Raw genomic sequence first — 20,999 nt, forward strand, 5'->3', positions numbered from 1 at the left:
GAGCACTCCTTGCTCAAAGTAAAATATTAATGTATTCTACTTGCCACTAAAATATTTAAGCTGTTTTTATTTTCCAGTATCCAAATACAGGTTGTTAGGGTTTCCATGCTGTAAGAATATGGAATCTTAAAACAGTGTCTGGCTTCAAACTGGGTTTGCAGCACTTTGTAATCACTTCACAGCCCTAATTCTTACCAGAGGCTCAAGGATGCAAGTGATCGTGAGAAGGGACTCATCCTTAAAAGAATAGAAACCTCTTATCTTCTAGTTTTACAGGAACAGTGTGACAGCATGGTAAGAAACGTTTTGTATTAGGCATAAGATACTGACAAATAAGGTAATTTTTCCTAAAACTTGTGAAGAATTATTGTCAGGATGGATATGTGACCATTAGGAAGCTACAGAATCTGTAAATGGAGCAAAGAACAGACCAGAGTTGCTCACCTGCTCTCTGTTTTTTAAAAGGAGGCACTTCTTGCTTAACCAGTCTATCAATCTTATTTATTTAGGGTGCAATTTTAGTAGCGTACCATCGTCTAAGTAAGGGGCTCTAGAACAGTTACAAACCAGTATAACATCCTTTTTACAGGTTTTTTTGTTTTGTCTTTATTTTTTTGGGGGGAGAGGGAAACACTGTAAATCCTATTGCCAAGATGCTTTCAAAACTAGATAATGATTATATCATTAGAATTTTGGAGATATAGCTGTACCACCAAAAAATCTCTAATGTAAATATGTCCCGTTTCTGAGGAAACAGACTATGTGAAACAATAAAAACCTACTTATTGTGTAGCTAAAATAAAACTAAGCCTAAAGAAAAGCATGTATACATAATTCTATGATTCCAATGCAGTTTCTTGCTGCCAGGTTGCTATTACTGTTAAGACTGTGTCAGTACTTCCATCAAAACAAAATTTTGTGGTGTTTCTTGCTGAGATGGAAAAGCCTGCCTTGCACTGAGAATTTTTACATGAGCCCTGTCAGCCTTTTGGAAATTAAAAATGAAGCTGTGCAGAGAATTTAATAGAACTCACACTATGTATTTCTTCAAATGTCATTTTTTTTCAGTTATCTGCTGTGTTCTGTCCTCATCAAAGGTGATGAGCCTTATAGAGAGGGCAGCTCCAAACCTGCATTTTATCTTATGGACCAGCTACATTAAGCACCAATGAAGTGCTAAAGACATAAAAGCTTCTTTCTTGCAGCTTGGGTAGTCAAAAAGATAAATCAAAAGGGTTTTGAAGCAAGAAGGTATTATTATGGCATTATAAAGCCAGATATGCAGCAAAACAGCCACGACAATTTATATCTTCTAAATATCTGGCCCATACATTTTAACTTTAGTACTGCTAATACCTCAGTGTCAAAGGGATTACACATCTGGAAAATCTTGTGGTGGATCTCCAATTGAAACACATATAGGGTAAAAAGACACAGGCTAATAAGTAGAAACTCGGGAAAAGTGTCAGGGCAAGCTTATTTTTAATGGTTTTGAATTAGTTTTCTACATTTCAAATTAGAGAACAGTATTGAGATTTGTCTGGCAAAGACCAATTCCTGGCATCAGCTTAAGCAAGGTGGTGGGCAAGGCACAGTGGTCTAAGAAAAGCGTGGGATGTGTGAGAGGAATCCTCAGCACTTCAGAGAAATTTATGTCCATGTCCTGCATGGAATACAGAGTTTAATAGTGGATTCCTTAATCAAGGCAGCTTGCTGATTAACCATTTAAAAAACCCTAACAACAACTCAGTAGCACTACCAGGACTTTTTGCCCTAAGTGAGACTCTGACAGTTTCTAGCTTGACCTCTTGTTTCCAGTGATTTATAAAAATGGGCTGAAACTTAGCAGATCAAAGTAGTGTCTAAGCTGCTTATCTTTAGTTTATAAACTCTGGTCTTCTTTGGGCTTACAGCAGTGGTTTTAATGTTGGTCTGGATTTTTTTTAAGGGAGATTTGTAATCTTTAAAATGTAGTCAAATAATAATATTTAACTCATGAGCAGCATTTCTTGCTGCTGTCACATTGGATGAAAATATTTCCAACAGTGCCTCTGTTAAAATGACACAAGCATCTTGAAGTGCCAGAATGGTAAAACACCTTTCAGGGAACAGATCCAACACAGACACCCGCTGAGCTGGATCAAATCCATTTTCATTTAAATTTGACCTAAATAGCTGAACGCTCAAAAGGAACATACTCTAGAGAGATTACCACAAAATTAATTTGGAATAAGACGAGGTGGATCTAAAAAAACCACCACCAAACACAAAAAACCCCAATGGGAAAACACAAGCCTGTGCTAAGCTGAATTTAGCCTTCAAGACATTCTGAACCTCTGAGATGCCCCACAATGACTCCAACCTTCCTATAGCTCCAGTGCTGGTTTCCCTTCATCCCGTGACAGTCATACAGTGTGACGGGGCTGCTGTGAGAAACGGCATCGAAGCAGAACTTCCTGGTGTGAAGTGGCTCCCCGGGGCGGATGTCCTCTCTCCAGCCAAAGGTGAAGAGCTAGAAAAAGAATCAGGTGATGCAATGATATATTACTTAGTGAAAAATGTTTAAAGCTACACACAAAGCTTCATGCAACGTTCTCCTGCGTGGCACATCCCAGCTGCTGGTTTAATGAGATCCTGATGTCAACTGCCTCAACTAAAGCACATCAGCAGCAACATGAAATATACTCCAGGAAGGCACAATCCCGATAGCAGGGAAAGAAAAAAATCTCTGGCAACGCAGTACTGTGGAGAGGAGAGGTGATATGCTGTATGAAAGCCTTTAGTTACCCCAGTTAAAGCAACACTCACATGCAGGAGGACCACAGCGACCTAGAACTTAGCAAGCCTCTGCCAGTGATGTTCCTCTAGCTCTTATTTGGGTCAGAAGAAGATGCCTAGAGAGATCTTCCCATCATAGTATCTTTCCCATGTTTTCTGAATGGTTTCCTTCTGTTTATATGGGACACCGTTAGCATCGCTGGACTATCTTTTTTTTTCCCACCAAACAACACACATTAAATGATTTTCATCTTTCTACAGCAAAATCCGTGAGCTGCAGGCACCTTTTTAAAGCTCTTTTTCTTTCTGCTTGAGAGGAATCGAGGTGGCTCATGGTTAACAGAGAAATCCTTCTCAATTAGACGCCAGCTGTTTGAAATGATGCTGTGACACTGCAGTCTTCCAATCATCAGATGAATATGACAGGTCTGACAGCACCAAATTTAAAGATGCAGAGTGATTTTCCTTTCCCATGGTCCAATCCTTGCAGAAAACAAGTTGCAGGTTATAAATTACTACCTAGGAGCTCTGCTGAGAGCTGTGAGGTTTTTGCTTTTGTTTTTACTTTTTTTGTGTGTGTCAGTGCTATTCTTTGGCTTTCTGTGTGCCTTTTGATTTTCCATAGTATAAACCGAAACATAACATTGAGAAAGTGAAGTTCTCTTTAAACTTTGCTAGTGGAAACTCTGCATAGCTGTGACGGTTCATGTGGAGCTGCATGCAGGCTCGTTATCTGGAGAAGCAGTTCCCCACTCTGTGCTCAGACTGCCTCCAGCACCGCAGCTCCCTCACCTCAGGGTCCTTTGGGCCCCTGTCGAGCACCCAGCTCCCTGCCCTGTGTACATTCCCTCATAGAACCAGCATCTACAACCCCAAGCTCAATGTTGCATGGGTCTGATCCTGAACACTTCTGCTGCAGCTCCCACATTTTAACCCTTTCACTGTGACAGCTATCTTCTTGCTAAAAGATAAATCTTTTGAAAATGCTGCATTTTCAATATAGTACCGTCCTCCAAAAGCCACGTGAGAAGTGTTAGTGTTTCCCTTAACCTGCAGGCACAAAGCAAAGCCTTATATCAGAATATTTGCCTTTTTGTCATGTGCCTTATTGTAAACCCTTGTTCTTTTTGTTAGCTGCTGTTGCTCCCTATTTAGTTCTGTATTATAGGTTTTCTACATAGCATTTTCTCAATCTGTCCCTCTGTCCTGCTTATTTCTTCTTTCTCCAAGAGTGCATTTTACATTTATCTGCAGTACAATTCAGTGGACAACTTTAACTTCATTTTCAAAGCAATTTCTGCCTTTCAAAGGTTGAGTCTTTTTCCACTTTTCTTCATGTTTCTTGGAAGCAGCATCATGGACTGCCTACAAAGATGACTTACATTTCACAAGCAAAGACAGAAGCAATATTTGGTACAGAGAAAAGCTACACTACTGTTTCTTTAGAAAAAGAGAAGCCTGAGATAATTTTCCTTTAAGGAAAATAGAACAAAAGCCATTTTCTTTCTCTTACCCCTTACCTTTCTACATAATAAAACCAGAGTTTAAAATGATGAATAACAAATACCTAGAGGAATGGTGTGGAACAGTGGTTCTTGGGTATTCTCGCTCTCATCACTACTACAACAGAGGGATCCTCTTGTAGGACCTTCCTCATTTTTCCCAGTGGGTGGTTCTCCACATTTCTCATTCTGTGCATGACTGGTGAGCTGAGGGGCCAGCTCCTGCTGCTCTCTGGACCTTAGCCCGAGGACTACTACGCCACTGAATGCACCAGTACACCCAAAAGAACTCATCTAGCCTTTAAATCAGATCATACTTATCCAGGCTATCCCTTTGCGCTTTTCATACCTGGAGATTGCCAAGAAATGGTAACAGGGTTTTTTATTCCCTCCCACTAAAACTCAGGATCTGTGTAATATTAGACCTCACCATTCAGACTAGCACAGATTCTTTTTCCTCCTGTTTTGTAAAACAGGGTTTTATTTAATTTTTAAATCAAAGAGCATGTCTTCTCCCTGATGATATTATCATAAAATCAACCTTGTTAGTGCAAAACCTCAGTTTGGAAGAGGAAATTCTCTCTAGTTAACACTGAATCCAACCAATATAAAAATTATCTTTCCACTACATAATGTGCAAAAATGCTACATGTTATTAACTGAAGTCCTGAGCACATAACGCTCTGCTTTGCTGCCACCACCTGTCACTTTGGATTTTGTTGTTCCTTTGACCTAAGCTGTTAGGAGCCACCTGCATGAGATTTTAGGAGAAATGGATTATCCCTTTTGTACCCCTTCGTTAATTCCCATTTGCTTGTTGATTAGAAACAAGGCTGCACCTCAATTTCCAGACTTGTTATTAACAGACAGCAAACTGTTTTTTCACTGTCAGCCCACAGGGTTGCTGTTCACTGCTCCCTCTTGGACCCAAGAAACCCTCTGCCCTGGCTTAGCGGATGCTCATTATTCTCCTTCTCTGCCCTCTCTCCTACCACAGAGCCTGTAAAACAGCCCCATCCTCTGCCTTGGCAATGAGGCAACCCCTCAGCTATCATGCTTTAGCTTTTCACACAGCCCAGCCCTGCAGGCACCGGGGAAAATACAGCTCTCCAGCTTCATTTGTAATTGGCACAGGGCCCGCAGAAGGATTGCCCGATACAGCCATTGGCTTGGGACCACCTATAGGACAAAGGCTCTTTTGATACCATTAATGCTTTCCACGTTGCTCAATTACTCGCTGCCTGGCTGGGGTCCATCAGCTGGCATTGTGCTTTGTCTGCAGTATTAGGACTTGAGGGGACAACCTGTGCCCCACACAAAAATGAAATGCCACATTTTAGAACCGGGCTCTGACTTGAACTATACCTCCAAGCAGAGACAAAAGAGCTGTGCAGGCTGCATGGCTACTTGCTGGGCCGTGTTAGAGATGATGCCTGTCCACCTACTCCCTGGCTAGTCTGGGGGACTTGAGAAGAGCAAAGTCTTTCATTTTCTGTTGCTAATGGTTCTCAATCCAGTTTCCCCTGGAAAGCCAGAAGTTACCTCTGAGAAGAGAGAGATGGAAGAATGCTGCACTGTGCCATCCTTCTGCCCCTATCCTTCCCCTCTGATTTTTAATTTTGAGGAAGTTTCCAGAAACCACAGCCACACTCATCCTTGCTTCCCACCCTTCTGTTCACCAGAAAGCCTGCAAGTACCTCATGAACCTTATGTCTGCTGTTTGCCCTCAGGGCTTGTACAGACATGGCAGGGAAGGTCTCTTTCTTATCCTGGAGGCTGTGAAGGGCTGTGCTCCCCCAGCCTGGCTGCTGAGACTGTCAGCTGCCCTGGTAACATAGAATCACAGAATGGCATAGGCTGGAAGGGACCTTAGAGATCATCTAGTCCAACCTCTCTGTTTTGGGCAGGGACGCCGCCTCTCGGCTAGACCTGGCAACACATGGGGACCGAGCGGGAATCAAACCCGTGACCTCGGTGTTGGTCCTTGTTGCCAGCACCGCGCTCAAACCACTGAGCTAACATGACATGAATCAAGCAGCACAAAGGATCACATCTCTATCTAGCATCAGCACTAATGCCTACTGCACTGGTCACATCAAGGTACTATAGCATGCCACAGAACTCTCAATTTATACCAGAAATTACAAGACCCATCTCAATATCAATCCATGCTATCTGAAACATGATAATAAAATCCTATATATTTTCATTAGTACTGCTAGTTTCCACTGGCTTCTGTAGAAACCACGAAGGCACCAAACTCAGGAAGGTAGAAGCAATAATGAGGAGGTCTCTGAAGGTTGGTCAGGTTTTTGGCAGTTCTGCCTGAATGCTTTTTCACAAAGCTAATCTTCATGGTTTACTGGGGTGCTAGTGGAAGATCACATCCTTTCTCCTTGAATGTTTGAGATGTTTCCCTAGACTTTGGTTGCTGACTGGGCAGCCTTTGGGATCAAGTGAGGAGAGCTTGTTGAGAAATTTCCGTCAAAAGATACCAACCTAAATCAGTTTGGGGGGATTTTTTTTTTCCACTTCTGTTGACTGTCACCTATATAGTGACAGATTTTGCTTGCCAGGTTGGAAGTTGAGATTTTGCCTTGCAGATTCCGGGGGAGCTACAGTGCATGGAGACATGGGCTACAGCTGGAGTAGTGGAAGCCCAAGGGCTAACATAGTGCACACAGTCCCTCCACTGTGACCTGAGGAAAACTTGAGGAAAAAAGTGGAAAAGACTTTTATCTTTTTTCTAAAAAACCCCTGACCAACCCAAGCCTTGCATCACTAAAACATTTTGACCTTCTAAAATTGAACATGTTCAGAATTTCTCTTCTAGAAGAAAAGTGAAAGTTCTCCAGTTGAAATATTTTACACGCTTCATCCCCTTTTCTCTGGGATAGAAATTATGAGTTTCAGCCAGGTCTGCTACTTTGATTCTGTAATTTCTTTCCTTTCCTTTTCTTTCTCAGCTGATATCTTTATAATCTGGGCTTTGCACAAACTCAGCCTTTGAAATCTGTAAGCCAGATGAATGTGTCTCACAACTAGAGTGGGAAATACGTGTGTAAAATTAGTATTGTTTCGATCCTAAACTAATGCAGAAACCAATAGAATATTACCACTACTAAAATTATGCAAATAAAATTTGCCCAGCAATACAGTACTAGATATTAGGCCAGTTCCTTATCTGGCAAGCCAAAACACAAAATAATCTTTCTTATAGAAGTTCTGTTTCCTAGTTTTAAAAAATAAAGCTCCTTCCTAGGAGGAAGTGAAAGTGCATTTATTTATTATAATGAATTTAATTCTATTTAGATATGTCTATACAGACATTGTAAACTATGGATAAACTATGGGCAACTATGTTCATATGGGCGAGAACCAGAAGCTTTAAATGCAGTGTTACCACCTGAGAGGAAAAAACCCACCACAAAACAAACACACAACCCCCTCCTCCCCAACCAAACAAAAAACTCAAACCGAAACCACAAACCCCCCTCAAAATAACACCAAAGGAGCGGAAACAAAAGAAAAGGGATTGCTTTGGGGGTTAACTAGCTGCGTTCCGCTGATCCAGAGCCGCCCTCTGCCGCCCGCCTGCAGACTTGCAGCAGCCGCGGGAGGCAACGAGCATCCCCCCCCGCTCCCCATCTCCTCCTCAGCCCTGAAAAATCGCCGCACTGACGGGCAGCCCGGACGAAGCGGCTGGGTTTGGGTCTGGGCAGACCCTTCCCAATGCGACCGCACGGGTCTGGCGGGAGAAGTGTTCCCTGGCAGCGTTTTCCGCGCCAGCCTGTGGTGGGAAGGAACGTGCTATTCCACCCCAGCAGAAATCAAAGTCATCCTGTCCCTGCAGGCTTCCTCGTTCTGGTTCTGTGATCTGGTTGAGCTGGCTGGTTGAATTCCTATCGGGCTAACTTAACCCTATTTCAGCAAAGTCGCTTTTCGTCATTAGTACAGAACGAGACCTTTACATCGAGCCGGATCCCAAACATCGCAATGCACTAAAACACAGATTCCTCCCCATCCTTCTCCTTTGTGCTCCTTCCCCTTCCTCACAAGAATTTACACCTTCAAACAATATTTCAAGTCTCCCTTTTCTTTCCTTTTCTTGCTATTTTTTTTTTTATTCTCTCACCTCTTCATCCAGTTCTCTTCCCTGCTTTCTCTCATCTCTGGCAGTCTTAGGACTCCCTCCCTTCCTGAGGAGAGTTTGGAGCTCTTCAGGTTTGCAGATTCAAAACCAGAAAGCCCTGCTGGTGATCAAGTCTAGACCATACAACGTCCTTCAATTAATTGTTTGGATTACTGGATGTCTTTCACAAACTGGATGCTGGTCTCAGCATCCTACCACTATGCTGTGTCTTTGGCCGCTATATGATGGAGTCTTCCTTTAGCAACTTTCTTTCGCCCATGTTGGCACTTAGCTAAATTGTGATCATCCTTCAGATACTCGGTTTCATTCACTTGCACCTCTTCTCTTGTATTTCTTACTATCCTCGGAGAATGATTTCTTGACCTTAGCACTTCAAAATCCCCTCAGAACTCCTCTCTCCTAAGCTTTTAAGCTTTTACAAAGTGCCATATGTAACTGCCAGGTCAATTTTTCTCCTCAGCAATTGGGAATTTTTTCTAATCTGGGACCTTCCCCTGTGAAAGGCACATTCACTAAAATTGTTAATAAATGGTTAGGTTGTACTTTTCATCCGGATTCTCTTTGCTCACGTTAGCCAGGGCCGCAGCCTGTGGGTCATGATCCCTTTCCTATGGCACTCAAAGCCACAATGAGTACAAATTGGAGCTCTTTTCCTCCATACTCCTGAGAACTAATATTTTTCTACCTAAGCAACATAGCTAAAAGCTTTTTTGAGTCTTTATCATCCTTTGTCTTCGTGAAACCCTTTCTCTCTAGCTTTTAGCTATTTATCTTGCTTATGCCACATATTAGTTTAAAATACAACCACTTATTGAGATGAACACATAGAAGCAAACACTAGAGCTTTACAAGCCCAGCTACTATATTTGATATTTTCATAGAATCATAGAATTGTCAGGGTTGGAAGGGACCTTAAAGATCATCTAGTTTCAACCCCTCCGCCATGGGCAGGGACATGCCCCACTAGATCAGGCTGCTCAGAGCCCCATCCAGCCTGGCCTTAAAAACTTCAGGGATGGGGCTTCCACCACCTCTCTGGGCAACCTGTGCCAGTGTCTCACCACCCTCATGGGGAAGAACTTCTTCCTAACGTCCAATCTGAATCGATCCATCTCTAGCTTTAATCCATTCCCTCTAGTCCTATCACTACCTGGCATCCTAAAAATCCCCTCCCCAGCTTTCTTGTAGCCCCCTTGAGATACTGGAAGGCCACAATAAGGTCTCCTTGGGGCCTTCTTTCCTGCAGACTGAACAACCCCAACTCTCTTAGTCTGTCTTCATAGGAGAGGTGCTCCAGCCCTCTGATCATCCTCGTGGCCCTTCTCTGGATGCGCTCCAGCGTGTCCATACCTTTCTTGTACTGTGGGCTCCAGAACTGGGTGCAGTACTCCAGGTGGGGTCTCATGAGAGTGGAGTAGAGGGGGAGAATCACCTCCCTTGACCTGCTGGCCACGCACCTCTTGATGCAGTCCAGGATATGATATTTTCAGGAAACTGAACTGAATATTTTCAGGTAACTGAACTGAAATTGACATGTTTTCATGATGCAGTGGAGGAGAAATGGGTACCAAAAATCTACCTGGGCATTGCAATTCCCTTTGGAAATGAAGATGAATATACACAGGCCACATGGTGGTGAGAATTTCTGAGATTATATTAAAGAGTACTTTGTAAAAGCCATTAAGGTCAGCTATCATTCACAAAGTACTTCTACACCCTGCTTTACCTTAGGAAAAGGAGAAACACTCAGAGAAATGTTTAGAAACTGGAAAAGAGAAGCAACAATTTTACTCTGCTTTTCTCTTTCTGCCGTTAAAATACCTGTTCGTGTGACCACGTCCGTTCCGAACCATCCTTCACACAGATGTCTAGCCTCAGCTCAGTCCCCGTGGCTCCATGTTTGCTGTCCACACAGAGGTTGGCCGCCACATTTCGAATCTGCAAAATCAAGCAGCAACTTTTTACATTAGACCAGGCTGTGGAACAGAGCTTCCAACATTAGGGAGTCAAGAGTTTAGCTCTGAAGGGCTTGAGACTCACCACTAGTTACATAAAACTGCTAGGAATTACTTTTTAAAGGGTAGAGAGCCACACCCTGGCATCATAGAATGCATTGTGCTTGAAGGGACCTTTAAAGGCCATCTAGTCTAACCTCACCACAGTGAGCAGGGACTTCTTTAACTAGATCAGGTTGCTCAGAGCCCCATCAACCCTGACCACCTCTTTGGGAAACCTGTTTCAGTGCTTCACCACCCTCACTGTAAAGAACTGCTCCCTAACATCTGATCTAAATCTACCCTGCTCTAATTTAATGAACTACTCTTCTTGGAATCAGCTTTAGAAGCAGCAAAGTTTGACATATTCCGCTTAACAAATGAAAGGTAGGTCTGTGTGAAATATTTTCATGCAAAGAAACTAAGAGGAAAAAAATCTGAGAAGTTCAAAGCTTGGTCTGACTGCTTCTTCCCTTCTACTAGAGGAAGAGAGATCAGCTGTATTAAGAGGAAAAAATTTCTGTATGAGTCTCTCACAGGCTTTGGGGCAATATATCTTAAAAACTCAGGCACGCTCTGTTCCAGTCCTTGTTCTTACTTTGACACAATAGTGCTGTTGTATAAAAGGTCATACACTAGTGCATGAAGTGCATAAAATTAAAAAGTACTTAACAAAGCTATACTGAAGCTATCCTTACTCATGGAGGTTCCTTGTGCTGTCTACATGTCTTCTGTAAACACTCTGCAGTGTAACTTATTCTTAAAAGGAAAATCTCATTTTTGAGACTGAAACAACTGAGTAACAAGTAATCTGTGACTAACAGTCGTACCAGTTATGTACCACTGCTGCCACATACATTTTTGTTGAAGATCTGGGTTGAAAAGGAGTAAGTTGCCCACTGCCACCATAAAGAGTAAAATCCCCAATTTATTTTGCAAATACATGAATATTTCTCCTTGAGTACCTTAGCTGGGCTATTTAAAAATCCTTTAGACACCTCTAGAGCAAAGAGGATTTCTTAAAAAAAACCCAACTTACCCATCAACAAAATACACATAAACTGAGAATTAAAGTGCATGTACATGCATGGAAACATGCACAGACTCCGTATGTGTATTCTATACCTGTAGAAAGCAGGTGCCTATTTCAACATTCTGGCCGCTACTTTGATCCTTATTTAAAAACCAGAAACGCTAGATTAGGAATGGAGATATGGTTGAGTTGGAGTTTGTACTTTTCCACGGAAAATAGCGTAGAAGCCACTGTTGTGGCTACATTACGTTAGACAAATATAAGCACCACCACAGCATACACCCCCCACACACCCAAAGGATGGAAAACTTCCCAGCACAGCACAAAACACTGCAAGGAGGGGCAATCCTCACACTTGCAAAATACATGGGAGAGCTCTTTTTCCAATTCCGGAGGACTGGAATAAATCTATTCTCTAAGATCTATGAAGGATTTAGATAGATGGGAAGGCAATGGAAGTGGAGAAAATGTAAAAGAAGTCACCTTCAGGAAAGGTTTTAGGAGCTACATCTGTCTAGCCTAGAAAAGAGCAGATTGGGCAAATGATGGGGGACATCAGTTTGAGCAATTGGTTTCAAGAGCCTTTGAGACTTCAGTAGATCTCAGAGAAATATTCTTCTAAAACTTGGACAAGCTCAGTGCAACATTTTTTTTTTTCAGCACAATAAAAATTGTTATAGATGAAGTAAACCACAAGTGTATCATACACGCAATCAGATGCAGAAATCCAGCACTGAGCAGCCCCACAGTACAAAGGGTCACGCTAACTGAAACAAAGGATGAAAGGTAATCAGTTCTCAACAACCCTGTCTTCATTTTCATATCACCCAGCAGAAGAGACAAGAAAGAATAATGAGAAGAATAGATCTAAAATTTATAAAGTTTCATGTGAAATACCTTCCTGAAGTATAATTTTTTAGAGTGCCCAATCATTTCTCAGTGCACTTAAATTCACATTGTATACATAGAGATTACTGGCCTACTACAAAATTAAATGATACATCAGTTCTGTTCTTTGAGTACGCAAGATAATTAAAATGGAGCTGCTAACAATTGCCATTAATAATTGGGGTATATTTATGTGATTCAGATTTGTAAAATGACAGTGAATACACTCCATGTCCAGTGAATGCTTACTGAATTAAAGGGCTTTCATAATTTTGTCTCACTGGCATCACTCCATCTCATTCTCAGTCACTTGGACTACGCAGTAAATGTGTTCAATGCATTTCTGGACCAGGTTTGAGCTGAAGCTACATTTAGTTCCTTCACTGCTGGAATTTGTCTATCCTTGTTCTTTATTCTCCTCTTCCCTCTCCTCCTGAAAAGTGTCATTGAGTTAGTTTTTCCCCTGGTTTGTTGCAGCTTACATGTTAGCTCGTCCTTCTTTTTTGTTTTATCCTTCTTTTCAGCTGCTGAGAGGTCATGGTTTGTTTTTCATTTTCTTTTTGTAGTACAGGCATTTCAGTCCCATCCGCGCTTTTGTCCTCTGGTGTTCCTGTGTGGCCTTGGCAGTTGCTGGAAATTGAACTGAGCCATCGTGCTGCTGCCAGAGCCACGGGGAACGTTCTGCCGAGCACCAGCACCACATGGCCTGCAAATCCCCCAAGATGCGTTCACAGATGAAGGAAGGAAAGCAGAAGCATAGCAAGGAGAGGCTTTTTTTTTTCTCATTTATACTCCAATGTGCATTTTAATTGCCTTGTCTCCAGTCACACAGTGCAATGGATTTTGAATTTCTGAGGTTATGAATTACAATCCACATTTTCAAACACAGATAAGCATGCTCTTGAGGAGTCTGTATAGGCTAACAAGGATAATCAGCGATGTTCTTAAAGACTATTTCAAAATTAAATACAATCCAAAGAAAGCACAGGATGCTATCCATAAATCATTATGTATATTCAGTTCTTGAAATTCCAGCCTAACACATGTTGTGACATAGATACTAAGACCATGGGCCCTGTAGTTCTTATAGAGAGCAGATGAGGCATAAAAGGACAGAGGATACAAACTCTGAGGAGCCTATTTTCTCCTTCTTCTGTGGTGGAGGTGTCCACGCCAGGATGGACGGGCTTCTCAGTGCTGCACTGATCCTCAGGAAACAAAGATGTGTCACCTGAGCAGGATTCTGCTGGTGCAGCATCTGGCTTTTGTGCTTTAAATGAGGTATCGAGCCTTAAGGGGAAATCACTGGGTAAGCCTAGATAAAGTAATCTTTGGATTTTACACAGAGCAGTGAACTTAGGTTAAAACTACAGCTTGCTTTCTCTAAGCTAGCCAGTCCGTGTTAAGGAGACTTTTCTCCACAGTAGGCTAGGCCTCGAAAAAAATTAGCTTAGCTCTCTGGCACTGAGATGGTGAAAGGGAAATGTGATGTAAAATAGGAGCAGGAACACAGGAGGATAGAAGGCCTGAAATTAAGACACTGTTACCTCTAGACATTTGAAGCTGCCAATTTGATAGACAGGTATTCAAGGAAGAAAAAAAAAAGATATTTTTGAACAGCTATCAAGAAAGCAAAAAGACACACAGAAAAATAAAAATCAGGGACTCCCTAAGAGTGTTTACATATTGCAGAATATATGGTCTCCCAGATAACTTGACCTCTGGTTAAATTAATGTTTGCAGAAAGCTAACAGTTAGATGATTTAATAAGCTCCTTATGGGAGAGGCAAATTAGGTGGTCTAACATTATACTCTCAAAACCATAGCACTTGTATGCAAGCACAGAACGGAAACTGGAAAGAAGTAGATGTGTTGATTCCCATGATAATCTTCTTGTCAGAAAAATGGCAGTCTTGTGAGGAAAAGGAAGGGTTGCAGGCCATTGATACAGCCTGCTAGGATTAATTTTGAGGTTTTTCAACATTTTGGTGGGAGCTGTGTAATGGACACACTAGCATGCTCTAAGTTAAATGGACAAAAAAACCAAGACAACCTCCCTCCACGTCCCTATGCTATAAAGCAAAGTAAATTTCCCCCTTCCTTTCAAGGGAATATATTTTAGCTGAAAAAGAAATTAGAGGGAAATTTTAGTTTCCCAGGACCCAGTGGTTATATTTACCAATATTTTCTGATAATTCTAAAATGCTACAACTTTTTTCACAGGCAAAAGATTTCCTGCAAGATTTGCTGTCAAGGTAGTGGGTGATGGCTTTGCCCTGCCTTCACTGGAGCCAGGCTGTCACCCAGGGACACTTCCCCTTCCTGGGGACAACAAAGGTTGAGCCAGGGAGGTGAGAGGTCCTCCCAGGGGTTCTGGGAGCTACCCTGCATACCCATCACAGCACAAAAAGCAGGAACGCATAACACTCTAAAGAAGTTTATGTTCAGTACAGTCATCTGCTTTAATGATGAATGGGGAGATGGTGCTGGGATTGTCCTTAGGGTGTCCCAACCCAGCGACAAGAGACGCACCTCAGTGCTATCAGTTTATATAATACTTTCCATACCTCTGATTTAATGCCTCAAATGAGAAAGTGGCTGTAGATCTTAGAAGACATTAGCAACGTTCATTTATGTTGGTTTTTTCATCTGAGCAGCGCTTAAAGCTGGGCTTAGTGCACTGCTTACATTTTCAGATAACCCTAGGGCCATCAACGTCTGCAGATCAAATATGGAAAAATGAGCTGTCTTTTCTGTCAATCGATACATAGCAATTTAAAGAAGTATTTATCCTTTGTGTAAGCCATAAAAGAGGAAAAGTCTAGGTTAGAAGTTAAGCATTGCCAAAGACCTCACTGAAGAAAGTGGTGACTGTGTTATTCTGTGCGATGCTAATCCCGATGAAAGAATCTGAAGAGCCCAGCTGCGCAGCACTCGGTCTGTGCAGGATGGGGAACGGTTTGTAACAGACGTGTGATGCTTGGTGGGCTGAGATTGACTCATTAAGGGTATGAGGATGACATTTTCAAAAAGAAAGCAATCAAAGGAGAAGTTAGAGGGTTCGTAGGCTTTAATCCTTTTTCAAACGTGCTACTTGACTTAACTGCATGGGTGACATTTTCATGTCAGGGCTGTAAAACAGTTCTGTAAAATCCATGAGTTTGGGACTTGAGAAAGGAGTATTTTGCGGGTCCTACAGCCTAGCACTGCAGCAGTGGCTGAGAGACTTGATGTGTATTAAATCATTGAATAACAAGTTTGTGTAACAGCAAATGAAGCCAGGCTTAAATATTTCCCTTTTGACTCAGTAAAGCAAATTATTTTTTTTATATCACCTTGACTACAGGCCCCATGAAGTCTAAAATAAATGACAATGGATGACATTATATGATTGATTTACTGTAAAATGTGCCTTCAAAGATATTGTTGGAAGCTGTGATATCCACATAATATATTCATGCTGGATCACAGCTTGTGAATTCATGAATACTCCCTAGGAAAACATTTGGTGTCTAAATCTCACCTAATGCAGCTATTGTTTTAACTTTCTTCAACAGGATTTCAAATACACATTACAAATAAATTATTCTGCCTTAGAAAGAAAATGGGATGTATATTTCTGGTTTTCAACTGGTAGCATACTTTCCAATATATTTGGGAGGATAAGAACAAAACCTAATTGAACACTTCCTTTTTTTTCCCCCACAGTGTGAGAGGAAAGAGTACAGTAATCTTACCCAGACACAGAACTGACAGTCTCACTAACCTTAATCTGTCTGGATTCATTGTTACTTTGCTCTACTGCACATATTTCCAATGTTACAAGGCAGATTAGAATATCAAGGGAATATACACCCTGCCAGCTACAAAGGACAAAAGGCAGAAGCACTCAGAAGAGATAAGGCCGTGACGAGTGTAGAGAAGATTGTTCTTTGTTTTTCAAACTTCCTTCTTTTCCAGCATGAACCCATTTTGTTGAGAAATACAAGAGTCAGATTTTAAATAAATGTGTTTGCCAAAAAGGAGTTGTACAGAGGCTGTTTATGAGACGTCTGCTTTCACACCACACACTTTTACTAGCCAGGTATCAAAATACTGGAGGCAAAAATTGTCTGAGTACCCCATTGTTTATTCTTTCTCAGACTGGCACAGCCAAGAAGATGTAAAGTCTTTCCAAGGGGAAGCAGAGAGGGTACTAAACAACAGTCAGTCTTGGCACAGACTTCTGATATGTATAATCAGCAAGGTTTCTAGAGCTGCTTGATTCTTGCAAAGCAATAACACAGTCTGTTTTCCTCTTTCAGCTTCTAATTATGACAACCATTGACCTCCAAGTTTGTTCAAGTTCCCTGCAAGTGCCAACAAATTAATTAAAACTTCACAGGAATGTGACAGTCTCAGGGAAAAAAAATAGAGTAATAGGGCTGAAACTTCTTTTCTTGTTATTTTAGAGAAAGTATATTTTAGAGGAAAAAGAAAGCCTTTGGTCTTCACTTTCTTCCTAAGAACTCAATACTTGCTTTTAATGTATAGATTTGATAAGACTGCTATGATCTTCAAATTACTCTTTAGAAGTCTTGCTTTTAAGCAAAGAGTGTATTCATATTACTGTGAAAAAATTGAATACCCAAATCACAGTCTTTTCCATTCAGACACTCTTATTGAGTTAAGAATTGTTCAGCTAGACAGAGAAATTACACATCTCACGATCACAGTCCTCCAAGGACGCACATGTATACACGTGAAAGATGGTGAAGGAAGATCATAGTAGCAGTCACAACACCCCAATCCAGCCTGACTTCTACTGATAAACTCCTTACCTCTAGGTATACATTAATCCCATAAAGCATGGACAGCAGTATCGAAGACAGAGGAAACTTTAACCACAAAGGAATTCATTATTGCCTAGAAGTAGCAAACAGTAAGACACATATAAAATAAAGTTGCTTTGAACATCTGTAACTGATAGGTTACAAAGAAGATTTTAGGTATACTACTACAGAAAGTTACTTTAAAGTTTTGCAGTGAGGTAATCTATGTTTTACAAAAGAAATTCTGAATAATAGTAGAGGCTCCTATATTTAGAAATTCCCTGTGATGGTCCAGCCTGGACCACTGGGAATACGTAGGGGTGTGAGGGGTCTTACCAAAAGTTTTGGTGAAATTTTCAGCTTCACCCTTTGGTTTCAGATATAACAGGTAATTGTCTGAGAGCCCCAAGAGCATCTCCAGCAAAATCAGAGAAGGCCAGAACTCACAGTACTGATATACCTACGCTTTTTGAAAAGGTAGCACAGTACATGGAAAGCACGAAGTCTTCATTATAAATCATAGAACGGTTTGAGTTGGAAGGGACCTTAAAGATCATCTAGCACCAACCCCCCTGCCACGAACTGAGGAAAAAGCTCTCTGCATGGGTATTGGGTTTGCCTGGCCAGATTTCGGTGGCAGGGACGGGGGCCTGTAGGGGTTGCTTCTGCAAGAAGCTGCTAGACCCCTAGGTCTGATAGAGCCATTGCCAGCTGGCTCCAAAGATGGACCTGCCACTGGCCAAGGCTGAGTCTGTCAGTAATGACAGGATAGGAACGCCTCTGTGAAAACATATTTAAGAAACGGGGTAAAAAAGAACTGCGCCACACAACAACTGGCAGAGAGACAGACGAGTGAGCATATGTGAAGACACCAAGGTCAGTGAAGAAGCAGGGGGGGAGGATGTGCTCCAGGCGCCGGAGCAAAGACTCCACTGGGCCGTGGTGAAGCCCATGGTGAGGCAGGCTGTTCTTCTGCAGCCCATGGAGGTGATGGGGTGTAGATGTCCACCTGCAGCCCATGGAGAACCCCATGTCAGAGCAGGTGGATGCCTGAAGGAGGCTGTGACCCTGTGGGAAGCTCATGCTGGAGCAGGTTGCTGCCAGAGCCTGTAGCCTGTGGAAAGAGGGAAGCCCACACTGGAGCAGATTGGCAGGACTTTTGTGACGCCACGGGGTACTCGCACTGGAGCAGTTTCCCCTGAAGGACTGCACCTCAGACTCACATTGGGGCAGATGAGAGGACTCATGTTGGGCAGTTTGTGATGAATTTCTCACATTGGAGAAAGGTGTGTGAAGCTTGTCTCCCGTGAGAGGGATCCCAGAGTGGCCCAGGTGAAGAGTGAGGAGTCCTGTCCCGGAGGAAGAAGCAGTGGTGGAAACAACATCGGATGAACTGGCCATAACCTCCATTCCCTCAGAGGGAGGAGGTGGATAAACTGGGATTGATGTTTTGCCCAGGAGGAAGGTAGGGATGCGAAGAAGATGTGGTATTTTTTTTTTTTTAGATCTGTTTTTACCTCTCACTACTCTTCTCTGATTTGTTCTTTAATAAATTTAACTAATTTCCCCAAAATCAAGTCTGTTTTGCCTGGGACAATAGAGTTGGGTGACTCCCTGTCCTTATCTCAAACCACAGGCCCTTCGATATATTTTCTCCCCCTGTGTAGCAGAGAAGGGGGGGGTGACAAAGTGGCTGGGTGGGCACTTGGCTGCTGGCCAGGGTCAAACCACTACAGCGTGCCACCTTTCCATGGAGTGAAAATCCACTGTAGTTCCTAGGGGTAAAAGGCCACTGCAATTTGTCAGTGCAGCTAGAGAAGTAATTTCCTGTTCCTGTGCTCTTTGTGTTCTCATTTCTTCCACACAAAACAGTCAAAACAAGGTGTGTTACAGCTCTGCTTTTCAGAGAGGTCTGAATGCAGAACATCTTGGAACACCATGGGTGGAGGGTTCCAGCAGGCTCTTTGCTCACTCCCTGCTCTGAAGTGATGCTCAGATATTGGCTTCTCTTTGGCAGTCTCTCTCTCCCCTCACTCACCAAACATGAAACTACACTTAATCTGCTACCGATCATGACAGCACCTACAGAATGCAGACCACAAGCTGAGCAAAACCAGTCTTTTTAAAAGAAAGTATCTAGGCTTCGTTTGTTACACTTGCACATGTGAGCAAAACAGAGCAAATCTAGGTCCACCTGCATAAATTAGTCCTTGAGAAGGACCGGAGGAGGTCTATAAATGGATATAGGGGGGGAAAAAAAAAAAAAGTATTGACTTCAGACCTTCTTTTTACTAAGTAATTTTCAGCATCTCAAATCATCTTGTGACATGGGACAATTAGTACTACACACTCTGTTCCACATTCTTGTCCTTATTGTACATGCATTTTAGGGCCTGTACACACAAAATTGTATACATATAAAAGGGACAGCAATAATTCTAAGACACGATAGTTTCTCATTTTAATGGCTAGTCTAAGGATTGTTCCAATCACTGTGAGCTCCCTTAATAACACTACTTATCACAGGAGCCAAATCTAATTTAATAATTTTAATTTACTGCAATGTAAAATGTTAGACTCATTTTAATACTATCTAATTTGTGTATTCCTCACCTCTCCCCAGGCAGCAGGTGGAGGCTCTACAGGAGGGTAATATTTGGGGACATCCCAAGCCACAGCAGCCATGAACCACTTGAAATCTTTACATTTAAGGTGCTTGCGAAGTTCCTTCTGGGCGGAGATATCACCAGTTGAGAGATGCCTGTACTCAGGCCGTCGCTGGTAAATGTACTCTGCAAACTCATCCATCCATGTCTCTGCCACTCGCTTCAGGTTCTGTGGAGGAGAAAATACACAGTCATTAATTTCTTCATGCTTTGTGTGAATGGTATTTCTAATGGGAAGAATTAAACACACCAAAAAATTAAGTTGTCCATGCAACTTCTAAGCTTAGTTGGTCTAATTTCTTAGTCTTAAAACACAAAGAAATACTGGTAAACATATTCTATCTTCATTACAGTGCTGAACAAACACTATAGAGTATTAAGAACCCTGCTTTGCAGCTGAGTCTGTAAGACTCAGTTTTGTGTCTGCTGAACACCTTATCTTCCTTCGTATTCTTTATGCATCTTCACATGGGTTTTTTAACTAATGATAGATGTTGAACAGAAATTTTCAGCTGTTCACATTCCTATCTTGTTTTTTTCCTGTTAGCTCAGAACCTACTAACGTGCATGAATGTTTCAAATTATTCCTTCCGATGTATTTCACTTTGCATTTGAAAGGCAACTGAATTTTCACTCATCATCCTACTGCTTAATCATCTAGCAATTCCCACCTATATTTTAGGGTTAGGTCTATACATGCACATGTGTGGGGGCAAAGAGTCATGAGCTTGCTCTGCCCCATCTCACAGTTGGTTCTGCGTTACTTCTGGACTGGAAGCTTTGCTGCGTTAGTGTGTGAGTAAATCTGTGCAAAAGCACAGCACGTAACCCTGGAGTGGAGCTGACTCAATGCAAAGCAGCTCATGGGGTAGGTACAGCAACTTGCGGCTTTCTGCGCTCCTCCTGTAGACATACCTAAGGCTCTTTCTGTTCCATGAAACCCGGTTCAGCTTTACACCCTACAAAGATTAAACTTGTTGGTATTTTACAGGAAACAAAATAACCTATTTTGTTGCATAAGAATTTATTAAAATTATAATTAAATTAGCAGACTCAAATTACAAAATAAAGACTTGCAAAGAAAAAAACCTGAATAAATACATTTTATTTTTTTTTTTAATGTCCTGGAGTCTACATAGGCCAGTGGCAAATTTTTCTGTAGTTTTTTTTTTTA

General features: G+C 41.9%; 1 protein-coding gene across 1 annotated transcript in view; it reads right to left on the minus strand.

Annotated features, from left to right (window-relative positions):
* Positions 1 to 20,999, minus strand: part of GALNTL6 (polypeptide N-acetylgalactosaminyltransferase-like 6) — an 86,115-nt gene that overhangs the window by 4,120 nt on the left and 60,996 nt on the right. The window contains exons 5-7 of the mRNA XM_009870231.1: positions 19,773 to 19,994; positions 10,255 to 10,371; positions 2,363 to 2,512 (exon numbers count right to left, since the gene is read on the minus strand). Coding sequence (XP_009868533.1) covers positions 2,363 to 2,512; positions 10,255 to 10,371; positions 19,773 to 19,994 — 489 coding nt within the window. The remainder of the gene's footprint in view (positions 1 to 2,362; positions 2,513 to 10,254; positions 10,372 to 19,772; positions 19,995 to 20,999) is intronic.

The sequence above is a fragment of the Apaloderma vittatum genome, unplaced genomic scaffold (genome assembly GCF_000703405.1).
Source record: "Apaloderma vittatum isolate BGI_N311 unplaced genomic scaffold, ASM70340v1 scaffold12390, whole genome shotgun sequence".
Taxonomy (NCBI): Eukaryota; Metazoa; Chordata; class Aves; order Trogoniformes; family Trogonidae; genus Apaloderma; species Apaloderma vittatum.